The sequence below is a fragment of the Pungitius pungitius genome, chromosome 10, assembly GCF_949316345.1.
Source record: "Pungitius pungitius chromosome 10, fPunPun2.1, whole genome shotgun sequence".
In the NCBI taxonomy this organism is placed as follows: domain Eukaryota; kingdom Metazoa; phylum Chordata; class Actinopteri; order Perciformes; family Gasterosteidae; genus Pungitius; species Pungitius pungitius.
Window position 1 is genome coordinate 877999 of NC_084909.1, and position 21705 is coordinate 899703.

At 49.3% G+C, this 21705-nt stretch overlaps 1 protein-coding gene across 1 annotated transcript; it reads left to right on the forward strand.

Moving 5' to 3' along the window:
* The first annotated feature begins 956 nt into the window (after positions 1–956).
* On the forward strand, positions 957–20179 carry LOC134132807 (unconventional myosin-Ib). Its single transcript, XM_062564941.1, has 4 exons — positions 957–1236; positions 8171–8317; positions 9577–9692; positions 19966–20179. Exons 2-4 carry the CDS (start codon positions 8192–8194, stop codon positions 20162–20164), a joined length of 441 nt encoding a protein of 146 aa, XP_062420925.1. The 5' UTR covers positions 957–1236; positions 8171–8191; the 3' UTR covers positions 20165–20179.
* Positions 20180–21705: the final 1526 nt, after the last annotated feature.

Here is a 21705-nt window from a genome sequence, read left to right on the forward strand (position 1 = left end):
GAATCAAATAACCGTACTAACGCCCCTGTTATATATTACAGTTCAAGATAATATGGTTGAATCTACCCTCCGACTACTTTGCAAAACGGATTACTAGCGTGAACCCTAGCAATGGACCCCCCCCCCCACTGTACAGTTCGTAGTCATTGTCTTTGTTCGACGCTCGAATGAAGAGGCCTAAGCAGAGCCACTTATCTCCACGGCGCTGTGTCAGCGCTAAAGGAATCAATGGAGAACGCGTTTCAAACAAAGTATTCTGAACCGAGTCTGTTTCATAGACCAGGATCGGTTTAACCAATAGACTGTGTGAAAAGCATATTTTTATATATATATCACGTGTATCTGTATTTGTGCATATAGTATATGGTTACCACAAACTGTCCCGAGAGTTAGTAGGCGAGCGAGCATTTAACAATGGGTCAATAAGTCGTTGCTATCTATCATTAAGACACAGGAGGGGGATGTTGTGCTATCGGGTGGTTTAGGCTACCCGTCTATCTGGATGAAGGAAAACTTTATGTTGCGTTACCTTTCACCTCGTAAAGCCCGACTTCGGATTCTCACTTAAGAGGTTTGGCAGTTATGTTTTCGCCTTCTTTTGAATAAAGTTTAGCAGAATTGCTATTATTTCTGTATTCCAAAAGATTTTTTTTAATGCATGACTTCATCACATTTCATCAGCCCATTTCTTCGTGTCCCAGAAACTCTCTACTGCCGTCTATTTACCCCCCTTCACGGTCGTGGTGCGTGCATGTGACGTGTAGCCGTTTTATTTGAAATAATAGCGCAGTCGAAAGCCCCGGTCGCTGGAACATAATCTGGCAAAACAAAAAGATTTACAAACAACAACAACAAAAAAGTCGCCAGAATTCCCGACAACTTTGAAGGCACCACCAACCCCCCCCCCCCCCCCCCCCCTCCTCCTCCTCACTCTCCACGCGCTGGAGGTGATTAAGGGACGCTGGAACAGCCCAGCGCCGCCGCTCCAGCCACTCCCTACGCCCCGGCGCACGAAGCACTCTGCGGTCCACCCAGAGCTCCATTCACTGCGCCGAGGGTCCCGATGAGAGCCGCGTCCAGCCTCCTCCAGCCCAGCAGACAACCAGAGTAAAGAGTGAAGACCAGCGGGGGAAGGGGCTTCGGCAGCCACTCCACACCACCTTCTGGGATCCTTACTTTTGCTTCGTGGAGTGGATTTTCAGGACGCGAGGGAGCGACTCTTGCAGAAATAACGAGGCAAGTTTGACGTCCTGCGTCCCATGTGCTGCACATTGTAACCGGCTGCGATCGTTTGTGTCGTTTCTGTTACTCTGCTACACTCTTTGCAACCCCCCCCCCCCTTTTAAAGTTAACTTTGTATCGTCTTTGGACCATCTGCCTGCCGACTCATTCATACCTCCTCGCTTCGTGCAAGAGGGGGTTGGGATTTTTCTTTATATATATTTTTTTTTTCTTTGTGTACAGAAAGCATCGGTTTGGAGGATAGCACCGGTGAGCTTCGGTGTGTCAGAGTTCATTCCTGCCGGTTATTCTCTATCTCAACACGAAATGAAGCCCTTTTAATTATCGGAAAGTGCGCTCGCTAATTGCGCACATCTGCGCTCTTTTAAGTGCCATCTTGGTAGCTCGCGAGAGTCCCGACTCCTGCAGAGCAGCAGATGTGTGTCAACTCTCCATAAGTGTGCGTTTGTGTGTGTGTGTGTGTGTGTGAGCGAGAGAACTGTCACCTCTGACCCCCCCCTCCCAGAAAAGAGAATATCTTCCTCTTCCATTCAGATGAAATCCTTACATTATGCAGCCTCTGATACGTGGATTCTCTTGGATCCACAACGTCAAAGATCAATGCGGGGTTTTAAAGTGACTGAAGGTGGGTTTAAGAGATCTTCATGCTGCTGCTGCGGCTCACTGGAATAAATTACTGCTCGGCACAGACTGCATGAATGAAAGTATTCACCTCGCATGAGAAACATCCCAAAAGTTTCCTCTTGTCGGAGTCGACCTGTGGGATGTCCCTGTGGGATCCGGCCCGAAAACTTGTAAAAATCAGAGGAGAGGAATGCCTTCTGGGAAGAAAAACTGTAGTAGGTTAAAGGAAAAAGCAACATCACTTTACTGTATTAAAGTACCCTGCGGTTGAATCAGATTTAAAAAAAGAAACTACACTCAATTATTATATAAGCAAATGTAATGTTCTTACAGAGAAGAGTTAAACTGTTTTCTAAATGGAAACTGACAGGTTTTAAATTTGAGTCGAGGACCACAGAAACTGCTGCTTGGGTTCGGTCCAAACTCAAGTTGTACTTTGATTCTTTTTCCAAACATTAGAACAGTCCAGTCCAAGCTATGCGCATCTGGACACATTTTATGAATAAACATGCTTTAAGTTTTGGTTCACGGCTAAAACCGGAACATGAAACCCTCGTTCACGTTGTTCTTCAGACTCTTTGTGACGCTCGGCACCACTTTCAAAGCTGCAGTTTTCAACTTCTAATTCCATCCGGGAACTTTAAATTTCCCAGAGGATTTTTCTTTTTTTTTTTTTGTCTTTTTCCCTTTTTGTGGTTCCCCCCCCCCCCCCCCATCCCCCCCTACAAATATGTCCCGCCTCCGTTGGCCGGAGTCTCAGCCCGGGAAGCCAGATGGGAACTTTTATTACCCGGCGCTGATCAAACAAAGCGTGATGTAAGATGACTGTGAAAAGGTAGTAAGTGGCGAGCCCCCAGAGCCGCACGGAGAGTACGTAACACGCAGTCGCCTCAGACTCCTCCCCGGGAGCGTCCAGCTGCATCCGTGTGTTTATTTTCATTTTTAATTTGTCTTTAAGTGCTTTGCACTCGTCTGGCCGTGCGCTCTCGGCGTAGTGAGGCCTCGGGCCGAGGTGGACGGTGTGCTTGTTCGCCCCCCCCCTCCCCCCCTCCTGACAAAGCCTGTCAAAGGGTTCTGAAGAAGCATCCTAAGGCCGACAGGAAGTGGAAGCTCCAGTTCAGCCCCCTCATCGACACCCCGTTTGGGCACTAGACCCGCAAACAACTCCCCCCCCCCCCCCCCCCCCCCCGATTTGAGTTGTGAAACTCTCCGTCCTCAGCGCCCCCCCCCCCCCCCCTGGATCTCGGGTAATAACCCGGTACGTTTTCATTCGGCCCTCGGCTGCTTTTAAGTCCACTCCAGCTGCTTTCTCCATCCACTCGAGGCAAACGGAGCCGGGCCAAGTGTTTGACAGAGCCGTCTGGGGAGCGTTTGAGAGGAGTCGTGTACTAAAACCCAGTGTGAAGTGGGTGGGGGGGGGGGGGGGATCTCCTGCGTGCTTGTTTTTGATGGCTGATGCTGGTTCTGCCTCCACGGAGCTGTTGTCGCTCGTAAAAGTGCAATCAGCGGGAACCTTGAGGGTCGCAAAGGAGACGGGCAACAATGTTCATTCTAGAGATTCCATACGCTGGTTTTTTCTTCTTATTTTATTTTTTCTATTCAACTCCACCAGAGCTGTACCTTCTTTTAAAGGGACAGTGAGTCTCTACAGGAGCAGGCTTTATGTTCTGTAGGTAATTGCATTTTATAGGATTCAGCCAGTTGCCTGGCGTCGTCCTCTGGGGGATTTTGACTGTGTGGGGGGGGGGGGGGGGGGGGGGGGGGCAGGCAGAGTTAACTGCCACCTGTCTCACGATGCAAGTTGAATTTCTTTCGTAAAGGCTCATGTCCATAGGCTGTACGCGACTCGTGGGTTTTACAGCGTGTTTTTATGCGACTGGGATGTCTTGGCACACTGTATGAGGGGGGGGGGGGGGGAGTACTACTCTGCACTATAAATGAGTGAGTTAAAACTACAACTCATTGCACAATCTCCTAATATTTAGCCGGGGTAGACTCTTTTTTAAGGCCAAAATGTTCCCACACCGGAGCTGAAGATAACAGGATGATCACACTGGTTTTCATATATTGTGCTGATAAGTCGATCCATCGCGACAGGCCGATGGCCCCTAGGGGGGAAGACAAAGAAATCTCTCGTGTGCCGCTGGACGACTTGAGCAGGATATTTTTTTTCCGATCGTGGACGGCGCTCGATGCTAACGGCAGAGAGAAGAGAAGAAGGTGTCTCCTGGGCTTTTGGACGTCCACGTCTCATTTCAATAAAGGCTCTGTCTGCTCTCTGGGTTCATTACGCTGCGGTTGTTTGGTGCTTTTGTCATTTCGATTGTGTGCGTTTTTTTTCTAAAAAACAAATAAAGCGCAGTGTTTGTTTGGTTTACGGGTTTATGTTTAACCAGCCTGGAAAGTTGTGTTGCATGAACGCACCTCATTTGAATTGCAAATGGATTTTTTCTTGAAATCATCACATCAGCGGTCACATCGGTGCGCTCGGTGCGCCCGGCCTTGGCGCTGTGGCTCGGATACGCAGCGCCGCTGAGAATCCAGGTCACTTCGTCAGGCCGCAGCTCTCTCTCTACCCCTCTCACCCCCCCCCCCCCCCTCCCCGCTGCTCCGTTAGGGAGTGCTTTAATCTGCATCATTGCCAGCAGCCTGTGTTGTTGTGACTCTGCTGCCCGCCCCCACCCCCACCCCTCCCTCGACAAGGCCAGCGTGACCTGTGCGGGGACTTTTCTTTCTTTACTCTGCAGAATGCGTTTTATTATTTGTTTGCACATAGACGCCTTTTGTGTTCTCAAACAACCGCTCTCAAGGTAGAATGGCGGCCATCATCATCATCATCATCATCATTATTATCACCGCTCTGTGCGGCTCCCACGATGCACTTTTGCTTTCCTCAAGGAGCGCACGTCGCAGACCTGACGAGTAACGGCCGGTTTACTGTTTTTTGTTTTGGATCTTGCGTGTGTCCCCCCCCATGTGAGCGCCTGCGGGGCTGTTGACCTTTTGTGGTTCAGTGACTTTTTTTTTCTTCTTTTTCTTCCCTCCTCAGTCGTCCGGACGGACAAGATGACGTAGGCTCAGGCCAGGGCTTGTGAATAATATATGTACATTTAATGGCGTTTTATTTTCCGTAGTTGCTTGATCTTGCCGCGGAATCAAGGTCGATGTCGGAAGCAAAGTGCATCGAAATCCCAGGTGTGTCCCATTAAAATCACGCCTCTAAAAGCGGCACATTAATCTGCTGGAATTATGGATCAAACTCCAATTTAAAGGGCAATCCTGTACTCGCTCACGTCCTTCTCCTGACATTCAAGGTGCTTTGTTGGATTTTGCATGCATGCAGCACATTGCGTGACATCAAGGTAGGAAGCGGGGGGGGGGGGCAGACGCAGGCCTTCTGTTTATTGTACGTTGCTGATAGCCGGGCATAACGAATGGCGGTTGTACCAGGATGTCCTGAGGGGGAAAAAGAAGTATTATTATTTCCACATCCTGTTTTCTTTTAAGCATATGTTTTACTCACAAGGTCAGCATTTAAATTGCCAGCCTTAAATGGTGTAAACCCCCATCTGCGTCACATGGTGCCAGTCGGGTTCTGGAGAGCGCTCTCGGAAAAAAGGCAACACTCGTCCAGATGAGGGTTTTTGACCATAACTTTCGCTACATCGCTGATTCATGAGATTTAGATCTGAGATTAATAGCAGCTCAGCCATGTGAGCGCACGCGATGTCCGCCTCTCAGACCTGCACCAAGGAGATTTCACCAATCTCTTGCATCAGAGAGATTGATTAAAGCGGGTCAATTTAAATCCAGTGATGTAGTCATTTTAGTTTCTTCTTTAATGCACATTAGGAAACGTCATTTTTGGTTTTATCGACACAGACGGGCTACATTGTTATCTCTCCACCGCTCAGCAGTGAAAATAATCCCCCTGAGTTTAATCAAGGCCGTCAGGTTTCCTCCACCCCCCCACCCCCCCCCCCCCCCCCTTCCTCCCTGCACCCGCCATTGGATCCAGTACAGTTAACCCGCGGGCAGCGACTCTCACTAATGGGATTGTGTCACTCTCAGCCTAGAAGCCAGGGCCCGACCGGGGGGGGGGGGGGTGTTGTGGGTTATCAGCGGACCAGCATCCCGCCCGGTGCAGACGGTGCTGGGGGTTAGAGTGGTACAAGCCCCCCCCCCCCCAGAATGGACCCGTTCGGGGCTTCGGCCTCCGTTTTCACTGAGGAGAAGGGCTTTATGCTTCTTTTATTTTAACCTCCTGCCGGCTTAATGCCAGACTGGACCGAGCACTTTCCCCAGCGGATGGTAATGCTCTTACTGTCGCTAGCGGCTAACTAACTAACTAACTAACTGACCACTGCGTTGTGGCGGAGCGAATGCACACGTCATTGGAGGCTCAGTGAAGGTCTGAAACGGCGTGTGTGATTTAAAGAATATTTCGTAACGTATGAAAAATGTGAGATTAGAAGTCTGGCCGTCGGAATCCATTCGGTTTAATCAAATGCGCGACCCTTCAGATGCCATGCGTCGTGATACCCCAGAGCAGAGGATTGCTATTTCATGCCTCCGGGCGGGAAGGGGGGGGGGGGGAGACCCGGCAACAATGTGAAAGGGAAATAACTTGATTCCGAACAAGGTTTCGGACGATTGAAAGCAGCTGGGAGACCTGGGCGCCTGCTGCGGCTGTTTGGCGCCGCGCCATTAGACGGGCGAATCGTGCACAGAGTGACCGACCTCGCCGGGCCGTTGGCTGACAAGCGGTCACACTTTTCCCCCACCGCTTTGTGCTCGCCTTTGGTTCGAGAGGGAGCTCTTATCGCCCTTTTTAGAAAACAACTTAATTGCAATAAAACATCAATCATTTCCAACGGGTTCCCCCCCCCCCCCCTCCCTCCCCCTTTAAGTGTCGGCCCACCTTTTCAAAAGATTTGTTTTCACGCTGTGAAGTGCGAGTGGTTCTGGAACTTGACACTTTGCCTCCCACCAAGAGCCTGGCAACTTCTTTATGGTCCAATAACGCAGTGCCCTGCAGGGGGAACCGGAGCCGGCAGCAGAGTGGGCTCTGTGCAGAGAATCCGTTCATATTTCTACAGGAATGTCTTTCTGCAAGTAGTTGATTTGACAGCTGACGGACGGCGTCTCGCAGCCAAAGTGAGGCTCTTTGTGCTGAAACGTTGGCGTGCCGAGTCGTCGCTATCGGCCTATTGTCTCTGATCACATTCTTTATTACCCCCCCCCCCCCGATCCAGTGGCTTAATCCCCCCCCCCCCCCGAGCGCAAACTTCACACGGCACAACTTCTGCTGCAGTAGCCGACATTTCTGTAATTTCAAGGCATGCGAAACATTGTAGATCCCTGCACCTGTTTGTTTGGGTGTACGGTTCTGTACCAACCACTGTCCCTTTCTGGACAGATGTTCTGAGCCCAAAGGACAGCAGATGACTACATGGCCTGTTGTGCAAAGCCTGTCGCTACAGCAGACATTGGGTGTTTTTTGGGTGCCACAAAGCCCCGTATCAAGGCCCTGAATGCATCACGGGCCCCTCTTTTATCTCCAGCCCTGCAGCTTTGGGATTACTGTCCAAAGGGAGGTGGGAGGCAGCGCCGGACTGAAAAGCGCCTGCCCCAGCAGTGTCTTTGTCATGGTGCACTCCGGCCCAGATCCTTTACTGGCCTCAAATATTACACATTGCCGCAAACAAGCAAGAGGGCTGCTGGGAGAAAAAAAAAGACCCCAACAAAGCCGCCTGTTTCCGTTTGCAGTTTCTTTTTGATTTACACGAAGCCCCGAAACAGCAGCAGATTCCTTTTGAGCAGACGCCCAGAGGTCACGGTCAGAGTTCCGTAGTTATATAATGGCCTTATGAGACATTCTCACATGCTGCGGAACCGAAGAGCCAATCGAAAGGCCCCGAATGGTCCCCCGGAGTCAAACCGCTGCTCCACAAACATGTCCGCCCCGCAGTTTGTTTTCTCCGGCTAAGTTTAGGACTGTTTACTTTCTGATCAGAACGCCTCTCAAAAATCTTTGGCCCCTTGGAGCCCTCACAATGGATGACAAGCTCTTCAGCAGAACACCTCAAATGATTTACTTTTGTCCTTCATGCGCAGACGTTGTTTTTTAGACATGCATTGTTCATCTAATGTCTTTTGTTTGCTGGGACTTGTCTTCATTGGCCCTCTGTGTCCCAGCAGCGTTCTGTTTGGGGCCCACTAGTTGTCCATGAACTCAACACGGTGTTCTCATTTGTAGTTTACGGTGAATACGATCTGTAATCTCTCCTTTCCTTCTGTGCAGGAGGGGACACCTGCAGCCAAGATGGAGGTGAAGACTTCACTTCTGGACAACATGATTGGGGTGGGCGACATGGTCCTCCTAGAACCCCTGTCCGAGGACTCTTTCATCGAGAACCTGAGGAACCGCTTTGACCACAACGAGATCTACGTGAGTCGACCATATTCATTACCCCCCCACCCCACCCCCCCGCTTCTAAAGCCACTCACTCCACACAGCCACCATGTTTTTTTTACCTAAATGTTGGGGCACCTTCTTAAGCCCGCAATTTTCAAATGGCTTATTTAATAAATGCCCCTCCAGAAAAGGTGCACAATCTCGGCATTTGGTTTGGCCTTTTTGCTTTTAGCAGGGACATTTTCATGGGAAGGTAAATCACGGCTCCTAATATATAATGGAAGCTTTTTTGGTGATGTAAGCTGCACCTCAAGTGATGACAAGGGAAATCACTGAAGCCTATACTTATGCAATAAATCTGTGGCGTACAACTCTCGCGACTGTATTTTTCCCTCCACGCAGCATCATTTCTCACAAATGGTCCCCCCCCCCCCCCCCCCTCCCCCTCCCCAAACTATCATATGACAGCGCACAGCCGAAGAAGCATGGCTTTGTTGTGCAGGGGACGGCATGGTGTATCCAATAACTCAGTCGAAAGTCAAAGGGAATGAAAATTGCCCCGTTAAGCGATGGGCTGCTTCTCGCGTTTGACTCGACCCGTTTGTCTCAGCGAGTAGAATCAATGAGTGGTTCCTTTCATGTTTATTCAATCCCTGAAGCCCTCCATTTGTTTTAACCGTGGTTACGTCTTGTGTTGTGCATGGCATGATTAGATGTAATGCCCCCCCCCGCCCCCCCAATCTCCATCCTCAATGGATTTTCCTCAAATTTACTGCCGCGCCCGTGTTTCAGTGAGCCATGGCCTCGGGGCGGACTGCGTGGGGTCATGGGGTCGCCGCGGGGGAAGGCCGAGCCCCGCTCACGTCAGAGTGGGTTATGCAACAGCCGTTAACCATGGGAAGCAAGGGAGATGTTGCCGGTTGCCGGTTGATGTTTGAGAGTGGGAGGACAATAAAGATGATGACTGGTTATATTCGCCTTCAGAAATATCAGCGAGGTGTTCTCTGTTAAACCGTACCTGTGTAAATGTTACGCAAGAGTCGTTTTGTTTTTTCATGCGAGTATGTGAAACTGAAAAGGCAGCGCTGTGGATATTTTATGCTGCAATTACGGGTTATGTAACCAACGCCTTGCCGTTTTATTTAGAGTTTCAGATGTTTGATGGCGTTTTGTCTTGAACAGGCATCACCTCGACCTCTTTGTGACCTGTCTTTACTGCCGAGTTGTTGTTGTTGTTGTTGTCTTAAGCTGATTCATCCTAACGCGTCTCCTTCCTCCTCCTCCTCCTGCAGACGTACATTGGCAGCGTGGTGATCTCCATGAACCCCTACAGGGCCCTGCCCATCTACACCCCAGAGAAGGTGGAGGAGTATCGCAACAGGAACTTCTATGAACTCAGTCCACACATGTGAGTGTCCACGGTCACCCTGTGTCCTGCACAAGGCCCCCCTCAGAGTTTGAACACGAGGTTTTCCGTTGGGTGGGGGGGGGGGGGGGGTGCTTTGATGTTCTGAATATTCATTCAGCGAACACAAAACTGCATTTGTCATGTTTTTTTTGTTTGTTTTTTTTTCAACCTCTAAGGATTTGGACGCAGTGATTAATGGGGGGGGGGAGGGGGAGGGGGATTGCAATCAGACGTACACAAGTGTTCGAGTCGGCCTTGTGGTCTCGGAGGCCACGCACAAAAAACACCCCCAAGGTGAGACGAGGCCTGGCGCTGGTCCGTTAGCCTGCCCTGTGTCCGGCTGAGAGGGCGACAATAGTTTATTTTATTTTTTTAGGAGCCTGTTGAAGGGTTTGATGCTTTAACAAGAAATCCCTGATTTTTAAAACGACCCGATTCCTCGCCGTGTAGCGTTGTTGGCTTTAAGCTTAGACATGTGCTTTGTTTGCTCTGGTAAATAAAGCCTATTGCAAAGAGCATCTAAATGACTAGTACATTAAAACGGTAATGCTGCAATGGAAGTGGACGGAGAATTTACTTTATTAATTGAAAGAATCTGCAATTAAAAGCAGAGATGCCAAAAGCTCCCACGTGTTCCCAACCCATTAATCGCCTCTGTGACCCCTGGCAAAGGCCAAACATGTGGGTTGCCATAAGGACACTCCTAGGAATGGTATTTAAGGGAGTATCAACAACATTGCTGTTTGGCACTGGACAATAAAATATAAAAGGTCTCTGCAGTTAGAAAGGCTGAAGGCTAAATGATGGTCAGGTCTTTGGCTTCGGTTTGTGTCCGTATGGAATGAAAATGATTCCACGTTGATTTTAAATGCACAAAAATGTAAAATAAACAATATGTTTAATTTCAAGTCGCTAAATTAAAGTTTCCGAGGAATGAAGGATGTAACAAATCAGTCAAATTTGACGTTTTGGCGTCTAAACCCCCGTCAGAAGGCAGAACCTTCTATTGACTCAATTGCACATCTGGTAAATATCCCCGAAACCCTCTCGCCATTAGTTTTTAAGTAGAGAAGATTAAACCCCGTTTAATGGGACGGGCTCTTGAATTCAAGTCAAAAGCCGATTGTATCAACATGCTGCATAAATTGATCTTAATCCCGCGGTGGGGCCATCTGGACCGAGCTTTGGGCTTTGCATCGATCGCCCTTAAAGTCGTGCGAAACCCTCACTTCTGGATTCCACGTCATGTTGTTCCTGTTGGCTCCTTGAGCCGAGTCATCGATGAACTCATTTCTTCTGTCTAGAGATTCAAGATCAAGATTCAAGATGAAGCTAAATGCGGAATGAGCACAGCGATGAAGAGTGATTAGAGTGCAGAAAGCTGCGCGGCGTGGAGGCGGAGCCTAAATCCAGGGCCTCATTAGTACTTCACACAACTACGCTCGGAACCAACTCGAACCATGTGGCGTTTCCGTACAACGGCTTTGTCTACATAGGAGAAAAGTGTGTGTGTGTGTGTGTGTGTGTGTGTGTATATAAGTGCAGAGACAGCTTATCATTTTTAAAAATATAATGCTCAAGTTGATGTTTCTAAATTGAACAATGACTTCCAATTCCTGTTGAGGTTTCCAAGCTCGAAGACGCTCCTGTTTTGGATGACCTTGTGTCTTGCACGGCTGACCTTGGACTGACCGAGGGGCTTCATTGCTGCAGTGACCGAGGGGATCGGTGTTTAATTAAGGCAACACCAGGGGCTCCACGCCATCTTCCTCTTCCTGTCTCTGCCTCCTCAGACGCTCGCCGGCAGCTCGGAAACGGGTTGCGCCGGTTTGAGGTCCGGAAACGGGTTGCGCCGGTTTGAGGTCAAAGGAGTTTGCAGGGAAGTTTTTGGAATTCTTCCACAGGCCCTAAAGATGTAAGACAGACATAGATGTAGATATGAAACCTTGCTGTATTCAACGTAACTTTAGGAATTATCTTCAACTAGTTTTTTCCGGTCTAAGGCAATCAAGCAAACATTTTGTCACATGACAGTTATACAATAATTCTCCCAAACTGATTGAAGCTCGGGAATATTTTGCTCTTGAATATTTTCAAGCGTATAATATCAGAATTGGTGGCTTGTTTTGTTGTTTTTTCTTCACTTTAAGCATGAAGCTACTGACTCCAATGGCTATTTGACGGAACAAATGACAAGTAACGGATAATTGCCGGTCGTCTTTATTAAAGCAAAAGCGTCAATAGCCGTTGGGGCAAGATTAATGTAGCAGTATGTTCTACTAATATAAGCCGACGTGAAGGACTCACGCGGAGCCTTAAACGAACACACAGCGGGCTCTGAATTCAAGGTCCTTCGTTGCCGTCATCGATGCTGTGGGAATCGACCCGGCCCCCTCGATCTATTCCTTTGCGTGGTCATTGCGTGATTGCTGGTGCGTCTGCATCTGCAAAGGAAGCGCACCGTACCCCGTGCACGTAGATCACGGATCACTGAGTGTCTGCAGGTGTTCATCCACACCACAGAGCTGCTGCAGGTCCCTCAACTCTAGACCTGCTCCACTAATTGCCTGTTAAGTTGCGTCTTAGAGTCACGCCTACCCCGATATATGCTTATATATATACCCATATAGTGCTTATTGATCAATTAAGAAAAAGATGGAAGCGTTTTCCATGCTGTTGTGAGTTTTGCCAATCACACCGACAGAGATTCAGTTTTTTTTTTTCTTCAATTGAGTTACAAAAATGCATTATAAATGGAATTTAAACAGCTGATCTAAATTCAGGATTAAAGTGACAGATGTTTCACCTAAATAGCTAAAACAATGATGTGTGTGTATTTTTAAACACATTGTACCATGCAGAAAAACTTAAAAGTACCTGGAATTGTGAATGGACTCTCCAGCTGTCCATCATTTTCTCGGCCAATTTGGCAAACCGCTCTTTTGCCCAGATGAGGCACCTCGTAATTAACTGGCAGGTGTTCGTCTCCCCCCCCGTCCAGTCTACACAAAGTCAACGCATTAGAGATGAACTAATCAGTGGCCTTTCCCCAGGCCCCCCCACTCCACAGCAGCACTACAGATGGCCCTTTTTGTGTGCCCTCTGCCACCCGAGCCAGACACCGATTAAGAGGTGTGTGTGTGTGTGTGTGTGTGTGTGTGTGTGTGTGTGTGTGTGTGTGTGTGTGTGTGTGTGTGTGTGTGTGTGTGTGTGTGTGTGTGTGTGTGTGTGTGTGTGTGTGTGTGTGTGTGTGTGTGTGTGTGTGTGTGTGTGTGTGTGTGTGTGTCGTTTAATGAGGTATGGAGACCCCCTGCACTCAATGCCTAATGGCGCTAGAGCATTGGTTGAAGGGGGGGGGGGGGGGCATCCAGGCGGGTCAATGGAGCATAGAGGGCTCCCCCCTCGTGCAAGGTCTCTGTCGGGGTTTCAGCTGTTCTGCACATGGTTGGAACAGCTCGGCCATGAAATCCGCTTTGTTTTTGGATGATCTGTGTTTGGTTGAATTCATCTTTTAATGCACACGTGTCCTTGCTCAGCTCAGCTCAGCCTGACGTGTGACGCCACCCAAGCATTGAAGCTCGGCCTTTTCTCCGTCGTTTGGCAAAGATTTCCTCCTCGTTGTTGCGTAACCGCTGTATTGGTGCACAAACTCATTCATTGGTAACGTCTCGTTAAAATCCCTGATCATTCACCAGCATAATAGAAATAAAGACACTCTGGTGTCCAAGGAACATGAAACGCACATTTCATGCAGTGAGAATGGGCTGCAGACCACAGATCAGTGTGGGTGGGTGGGTGGGAGAGAGAGAGCTACGTCAAAACATCCCCCCCCCCCCCCCCCCCCCCCCCTACTACTGCCTCAACTGTTTGCATTGAATGGCGCACGTGGATCGTGCTTTTCGCCCCGTATTCAGCGGCGTGGGATCCGTTGTGAAGCCCGGGCATCCCGTCCTGCTTCTCTCTCATTTTTTTTTAAGCTGCCGTCGTATTTGTGAGGGCAAAATTGTTGAGGCCATCATGCGAGATGTTTGATCAAGACCAATGGGAACGCGGCGCGTCGTAGGGTGGACTTTGGAGCCTTTTTACTGCGTCAAGCCATCTGCCTTTTTTCTAGCTTTTGTCAGTTGGAACACGGATGAAAAGCTACTGGTTGGAATCTCCTGTCATTTGTTCCGGTGGCTCGGCCCAAATCCAAAACGTTGTTCTGAAATGCTGTTGAATCTGATGAAAAGTGGTGTTCGACTACATTTGTTGTGGGATAACCAAGTTGCAGTCAAATTGTTGTAAAATGTCAACATGTGAGCAACTTTTTAGGCCCTTAAAAAGACACAAGAAAGTCCGGTTTAGTATCGGTTTCTTTCCGTCAAATAGAAAAAACGGGTCTCGACACTTTGTGTCTCCTGCAATCATTGCCGTCTTTTTGTTATTTTATCCAGAGGCCGGTGTTATTAGGTAACACCACGTACATGCTGATCTGGTGTTATGCAAGACGGTTTCCAAAGAGGCCCACGTAAATGGACCTGAGCGTAGGTAGATTTAAGTAGGCACTCGTTGAAATGGCATTTTGACTCAGGTGGGCAGAGCGAGGTCTCTGCAGCCCGTGTGTCGGCGTAATGGTGAGTGGGCGGAAAGAGAGAGAGAGAGAGAGAGAGGGAGAGAGAGAAGGTGCGCTTGGTCCACCCACCTCTTTAAGCCAAGAATAAAATGCAAATGTATTAAAGCGGCCGATTTAACCATTCGTGATCCAGTGCTGCATTGCAAACTGCCCAAACTGAAACACGTTCCGAAACCTCGTTGGGTTATTGTTGGATTATTTCTCCAGAAGAAACTGAAACGTAATGATTTCCCATGATTGGGACGGCTGAAGTAGAACAACCGCTCGTGGCTCTGCCATTTTTGCATGTTGACTTCACCCACCAGGTAGTGAGTAATAACCGCTGCTCATGGGCTGCCAATCATGAAGAGTGAGAGGTTATGAATTATTTCCAGAGATAATGCGCCCACCTGCTGACTGCTTCACAGAGTACTGATTACACATGGCCCGCGGTGTCATTTATTGGTTCTGTGCGCACAGGACTTTCTTTTATAGGCTTTTCTTTTGTGCGACTGTCCCGAAAGCATTGTGCGCCCTCTATTCACTGGCAGCACAATGAGTATCGGCCTTCTATCGGTGTACACAGCTTGCATAGCCACACGTGAGAGGCCTACCGAAATGCAGGTACATGGATGAGACCCACTGCTGTGTGCTGTTCTGATCCACCACAGGACCGTCTGCACGTCACCACACAAATTGAAAGGGGCACACATATTTCCATTGATTTCATGATGGTATACAACTATTTTCAGAAAAGCATTTGAAGTGTAGCGCGTGGGGGCTGCAGCTCGTGGGCGGTGACGGTTCATGTGATCAGTCGCATGAAATCAAACAAGCTGTCCATCTGATTTGGAAGTTATCTGTGCGCATCGAGGATTCATTTGTAGGCGAGAAGTTGTCGAAGCCGTCCCAGAGGAGCTGCGTACGAGTGCAAAGGGTCGGGCTGACATGGCGCAGAGGGAGGTGCTGACAGAAGACGTGGTAGCGCTCGGGCCCGGAAGCGTCCACTGCCAAGCGAGCTTTTTGCAGTGGGTCTTGGGTAACGTAAGTTAAAAAAAGCTGGTCGATCAAGAGAAAATGGTCAATTATGATTGATTTTAAAAAGGAATCCTTATTCCTCTTTTACACGGCGATGCCACCATAGAAGAAGACCCGCCAGTAGTACAACTTTATTCCCCTTTCCCCCCCCCCCCTCAATACTTCCTGGTTTGTGGCGTCCTCGGTTCATGGTGTCGAGCAGGACGAGACCCACAATGACTCACTCTGTCGTCTGAGCGGCCTCAGTGGGTCACATGCTCCCCCCCCCTCCTCCCCCCCGAAGGCTTTTTCTACTTTGAAGAAGAGCCAAGTGATCTTGTACTAAATAAAGCGTTTGGCCGTTTATTTCTACGCGGCCTTTGTGTAGTGGTTGTTGTGCAGTGGTTGTTGCTTTGCCTCTGGAGCTCACACATTACACGGTTTTTAATTTTCCAAAACCAATTCAACGGCATAGTGGATAAGACGGCATTCACTTCTCAGATAAGTCATAGGTGGATGAATCGGATGTCCAAGCACAGTGTGTTAAATAAACACAAATCTATGTTGATCATTGCAGTAGCGTTGGTTTCTTGGACGGTCTGTGTGCGTCAGTAGAACTTCTGTGGAGGGCTGAGACACGCAGAGGAAGTCCCCTGACCTATAAAAAGACACGTTTCCATCAGCCGGTCTGTGGCTTTGCACATGTGGCTGTGATACTTTCCTTCCCTGGACAAAGGCACATGGCCGTCATTTGTCATTGTTGAGCTGTCACGTCTCAGACAGGCTCTAAGCAACTTTTAACTCATCTTAATTCAGTTTATTTTTATATTTATTTATATGCTCCATGCCGATTCCTTTTAAAACCTGCTAAAAGCGGCTCAGAGGGGTTTTTGTTTCAGGACTTCTTTGAGGATGCCGTGCTTATTGCTCAGCAGGCTTATTTCCTGCTTCTCCCAGGATCAGACAAACAACTTGAATGGCTGGATTCCCCCGCTGCGCAGCGCTAAATTACTGTGCAGAAAAGTAAATGAAAGCCCCGGACCCCCCTCCTGAAGTTTGATGTATGGTCGGGGGCGTATCAATAAGTAATTTAGCCGGCGTCTTCCGGCAACCTTGAGCGAGTGTTGAATAAATTAGAGATCTATGGCTGCAGTACTTAACTCGTCTAAATTAGAGAGGTGGAGGCCACCTCTTTACCTTTCCTCACCACCTGTTCTTATAGCAGCAAACACACGCAGATGGGCCACATCTGTCCGGACCGCGCCAGCATGTTTGTCCAATGAACGGATGCCGCTGTGCCGGATAGTGTGTGTGTGTCTGTGTGCACGAGTCTCTTCCACCTGGTCATAAAGCGTCAGGAAAGTTGTCGTGTTCTTGGCAGCTCCAGCAGAGCCAGGCGGATTTCCTGTGGCCTCCGGAGGAGCCACATCAACCCTCCTCACCCCTGGGTCTAAATCATCAAAGTGCTGACCTGGAGAAATGAACAAAGTTGTACTTTTTTTTTTTTTTTTTTTTAAATGTGCCGCATGACATTATTATTTGCAATTGTCCTGTCATTTCCCAGTTGCTGGACTCCAGCCCATATATTACAGCTTCTTTAGCATCTATAAATGACTACTTTTAAGTGTGCAGACTGCCCTCAGGGTACTCCACCCTCCATAGATCCAGGCCACACTGCAGGAGTTACCAGAGGTCTGTAGTGGAAAGGACTGACTCGGCTATTTTCTGCTGCTTACCTCATGCCAGTGTGGTTCGCCGCTGCCACGTGCACGTCCAAATTACAGCCTGCAGGCAGATGTGAAGGGGAGGTGCCAAGTAGCACTTATGGTCCAAGGCCCTCTTGCAGCCTAACAGCCCCCCCTCCCCCTCCCCACCCCCAAATATACACACACAGCGCCTCACACTGATCGGGGAGGCTTCCTCTGCCTTTGATGGTGACCTCGGAGCTTCCTCCTCATTTGGACTTCCATGTTTGTGGACAGCCAGTAGCTATTCGTGGTCCTGATGATAGAACAATGTTGCTGCCGCAGGGATGAACGTTCATTATATAAACGTACAGATTAGTGTCTTGCTAAAGGTCAGTTTTGGCCTGAAATCTTTTTTTTTTTTCTTCAAAATTCAAGCATTTTATCTCCATTTGTATATGCAGAATTCTGGGTGTGGCCCATTGCTTGTCATGGCTTCTGTTCATGTTGTCATTATGTGGTAGCCATTCATATTCAAATGGGACCTCCCACTCCTATTTTACACCCCCCCTCACCCTCCCCTTGGAACACTCCCCTCCCCTCCCACTGGCGTCCCCCCGGGGGGCGGGGCGGCGTGATTGCGTGGTGATTTGCTCATTGTCAGGGTGAGGTCAGGCAAAAGGGGAGTTTTCACAAAGCAGACATCTGCTGCGCTGCGCTGCCCTTTTTAAACAGTGACGCAACGTCCCGAGTCTCGTCCACACGACCCCCCTGTACAGCTGGGCCTGTGCTGTGACTACCGATTGTGTGGGTGGAGATTCCTGAGTGAGACGCGAAAAATAACAACCTGAGGGCCCGAAAAAACGTAGCCCCTTTGTGGTGTTAAGCTTTGAAAACTGTAATATTGGACCACAGCGTCTCCTGTTTGAGTAATTCTCACAAGCCGAGTCGCTCGCTGGTGCAGCTCAGCTCGACCTCCCTTTTGTCCGAGGGTCCGTCGGTGGACGGTCCACTCTGGGCGTCGAGGAGGGAGAGGACTGGTTGCCGTGCAGCGTGGGCTCGGGTCCCAAATGGTGTGTGTGTGTGTGTGTGTGTGTGTGTGTGTGTGTGTGTGTGTGTGTGTGTGTGTGTGTGTGTGTGTGTGTGTGTGTGTGCGATGGTGCAGAACCCGAAGCTCCATTAGACCGCTTTAGCTCTTTACATTTTATTTATTTTTATTGTGGCCTGGAATGCATTCATCTGGCTGTCCATCTCCGGTCAACCTCACTGTCATGGCTTCTTGCTAGCAATCAGCCGCTTTTTAAAGTGGAGGTCAGTGTTGGTTCAGCGCGGTGATTACACGCTCTTAACCTCACTGACTCAACTAATACATTTAGTTGCTGTAGCCCAAATTAGAACAGTTTCTTTTTTCTCCCCCATTTTTTGTGTTTATTGAGCAAAAGAGCTTTGCCTCTGCAGGGAAATGCAACCACAGCCAACCAGAGTTCAACATCCCATTTCAGCCCCAGGTACAACAGTGTCGGTGCTTTCATTGAACCCTTGTCAGCATCTGTAAATCTCAGACATTCCTTCCTGCTTTCATGTCTAGCACTTGCATGTAAATACCTGATTTAATGGTACTCTTGGTTAGGCTTGGATTGCCCCCAGGCCCCAGGTGAGGAATTAGACTCTTGCGAGAGACTATTTGGGTGCATTCTGCCAGAATTACCCCGAGCTGTGTTCATCTTATACTTCATGTAAAACAGGGGATTTTAGACCGTTGATCTGTCTTGATATTGAAGTCGGGAGATTACTTGGGTGGCGGTTTGGAGCGGACTGGCTTTTGACTTGTGCTTAGACACAATCGCTCTGTAGCGGTGGTCGGAGGGTCACAAATGAGATGAGACTCAGGACGACTCGATGAGATCCAAAAGGGATTGAACTGATTTTGGATGTCCGCGCCACTGACCTGTGACTTTTACTTTGAGTCCCCCGAGCCCAGAGATATAGAAGAGTGAGAGAGATATAGGCGATAAAGTTACTATCAGTATTTAACGGAGCGCCAGTTGCTGTTAGAATTCCCTTCACATATGTGAAACAAATTGGTAGGAGTCATCGACTTGCTCAAGGGCACTCCAGCACGGAGGCTTCTCCCCAACACTCGACTTCCCCCCCGTCTCAAATTAACTCCCAATTTTCGAGGGTGTACAGGAGACAAAGTGAGTTAATTTGTAGTCTTGATGCCTGGAGGAGAAGATCGGTCCGCCTGCCAGAAGGAAGTTGTAAATCTGGGTGTATCACCACTGTGCCACACATGGAGAGGGGGGGGGGGGGTCCTGTAATAGTGATCCAGCCCTCCAACCATCCACCCTTCTCTCCAACCATCACAAGGGACTGACTGCATAAAGAGAACAAATCCTACATTGTTCCAGAATACAGTGGGGGTGTAACTGAAATAATCAGCCCCACTTTCCCATTGAATCACTGTCCTGGAATGTATTACAATAGGCTTTTACTTTATAATAGGCACTCTGCTTTTGTCATCCAATGCACCGTGGGTTACTTCACCGAGAGTGATTGGACCAATCGTACACCTGCCGGGGCACAAGGATTCCCCAGGTCATGTCAACAGGAGGAGGGAAAGGATGATTTGTCACTCACCGGTTTTGTTTTTTTGCATTTGGGTTCAGGAGCTCCAGCAGCATTAGTGTTGGCCCGAAAAGGAGCAGGAAACGGTCACGGTTCCAACTCTCAACGCCAAATCCCGAATGTGAACCAGCCAGCGGCGCTAAATAAATCAGCGAGTCACTCCGGCGTCTGTTCTGCAGACGCGACCTGATTTCCCACAAAGCCGCATGGCGTTTATTAGGATGGACGCCATGCGGCCTGGCGCACCACCGTATTATTTACCCACTATCCCCCCCCCCCCTGAAGCTGAGGGGCTGCGCACCTGTAACCGTGAAAGCTTGTGACCCTTGTGCCCTTTTTGTCGTTCCAGCTACGCTCTGGCAGACGAGGCCTACCGTTCCCTGAGGGACCAGGACAAGGACCAGTGCATCCTCATCACGGGGGAGAGCGGCGCCGGGAAAACGGGTACGTGGCGACGCGCCCCCTTTTTTGAAAACGCAGCCCTGAGCGCGGGCCGGAGTGAATTCGATCGATCTCGTTCTGAGGCGCGTCTGGTGCCATCGTCATGATCGGCCACGTTGACCACGGTTACTTATTAGCTGTTGCGGCTCCTGTCGGGTTAAAGTTCGTTTTTTTTTTTTTTTCCCTCTTCCTGTATCTTCAATCAAGAATAATCTTATTTTTTCCGGGGGTGGGGATCCAAGCGAGCACTTCACAAGCAAACACTTTTAATGATTAATTATTTTTTAAGGATTTAGGAACAGAGAGTCTTCGTTAATGGATCCCAGGAGAGTTCAAAATGTTCCACCGTGTCTTCTCGTCCTGGCGTCCGTCGCTTGTAGCACAGAAACGGTTGTCGTACGTGTCATAAAGCCTCAGGGCAGAGTGTCTGTAGATTCTGTAGAATTCTTATTGTTAAAGCAGCCTCAAAGCAATTTTTTCTATTTTCTTTAAGAATCTCACGTCGGCACATGGAAAGTGCTCCATGTGCTCCTGTAGCCTCCATGACGACCTTTTTATGTTTGTGTTAAACGACAAATCACACAGCAACGGAACGATAAGAGGACGCCTCGTTCCCGTCCTTTTTATCAAGGCTGCGTCGTGGAGGCGCGGCCCGGTTGAGGCCCGGTGCCGCGTACCTTGCTGAAAGCCGAGAGCGATGGCGTCTCCTCGTGCGTGTTGGCAGAGACCGGCTTCAGGTAAAACCCACTGAGTGGGAAAGAAGTTGCTGAACGGCATTCCTGAACAGCAAGGACGCGCTGAGGATTTAAAGGTTGGACCTCCGCCCTTGTTGTCACTTTTTGTTTCTTTCTTTTGTTTCTTTGTTTTGTGTCTTTGGCACGCGCGCCGTTTTTCGTGGTGTCGACGGCTTTTCGACCTGCTCGCCGATCGGTCTCTGCCTGGCGCGGATGTTTAACGACACAACTTTCCCCGTTGTAGCACTTTCGGCGGCAGACATCAGCGACCTTTGACTCTCTGTTGGTCACGTGACACAGCAGTGGTAATTCGGGTCGGGTGATGCAGCGATGAACACTAAAAGGGTCCTGGTGGACAGCGGGGTAAAGCATGACGGGTCGTGTTTCGCACTCGCCTCTATTTGGGTTTTCTCGAGCTCTCATGGATATTATCCCCCCCCCCCCCCCTCCTTCCTTTTTCCTCCCCCCTCCAAGAAGCTGTTGTGCCAAGTCTGGGAGATAAATTTGGATTCCAGTAATCGCATCTGCCTTGGAGCTTTGTAGCAGAATAAGGCCATCAAAAACGTGCGCACCCCATCGATACGGGTCATTGACTTTTATGCCGTTTTTTTTCTTGTGGCTGGCGTGTGAGGAGCGCGGCGCCGTGACGGACATCGTTATCAGATGCCAGCGACGGCGCGCCGGAGACATAACAGTGTTTGTTTCTGTTCTTGCGAGAGATGACTGGGGGAAGGTTTTGTTTCGCTTCCCTGACGGATGGAAGGTAAAAAAAAAAGAAAAGATAAAGCAGTCTACCCAGCGGAGTGGGGGGGGGGGGGGGGCTGTTGATCTACATGTCGTCGTCTTCCTTCGCTGCTCGTCAGCGGTCTGCGCGCGCCACCACCCGGTCCAGGTCGGGCACCGGGCCTCGGGTC

Coding starts and splice junctions, on each gene's coding strand:
- LOC134132807 (XM_062564941.1), top strand. CDS start 8,192: ATGGAGGTGAAGACTTCACTTCTGGACAACATGATTGGGGTGGGCGAC. Junction 8,318..9,576: donor TTGACCACAACGAGATCTAC/GTGAGTCGACCA, acceptor CTCCTCCTGCAG/ACGTACATTGGCAGCGTGGT. Junction 9,693..19,965: donor TATGAACTCAGTCCACACAT/GTGAGTGTCCAC, acceptor TTGTCGTTCCAG/CTACGCTCTGGCAGACGAGG.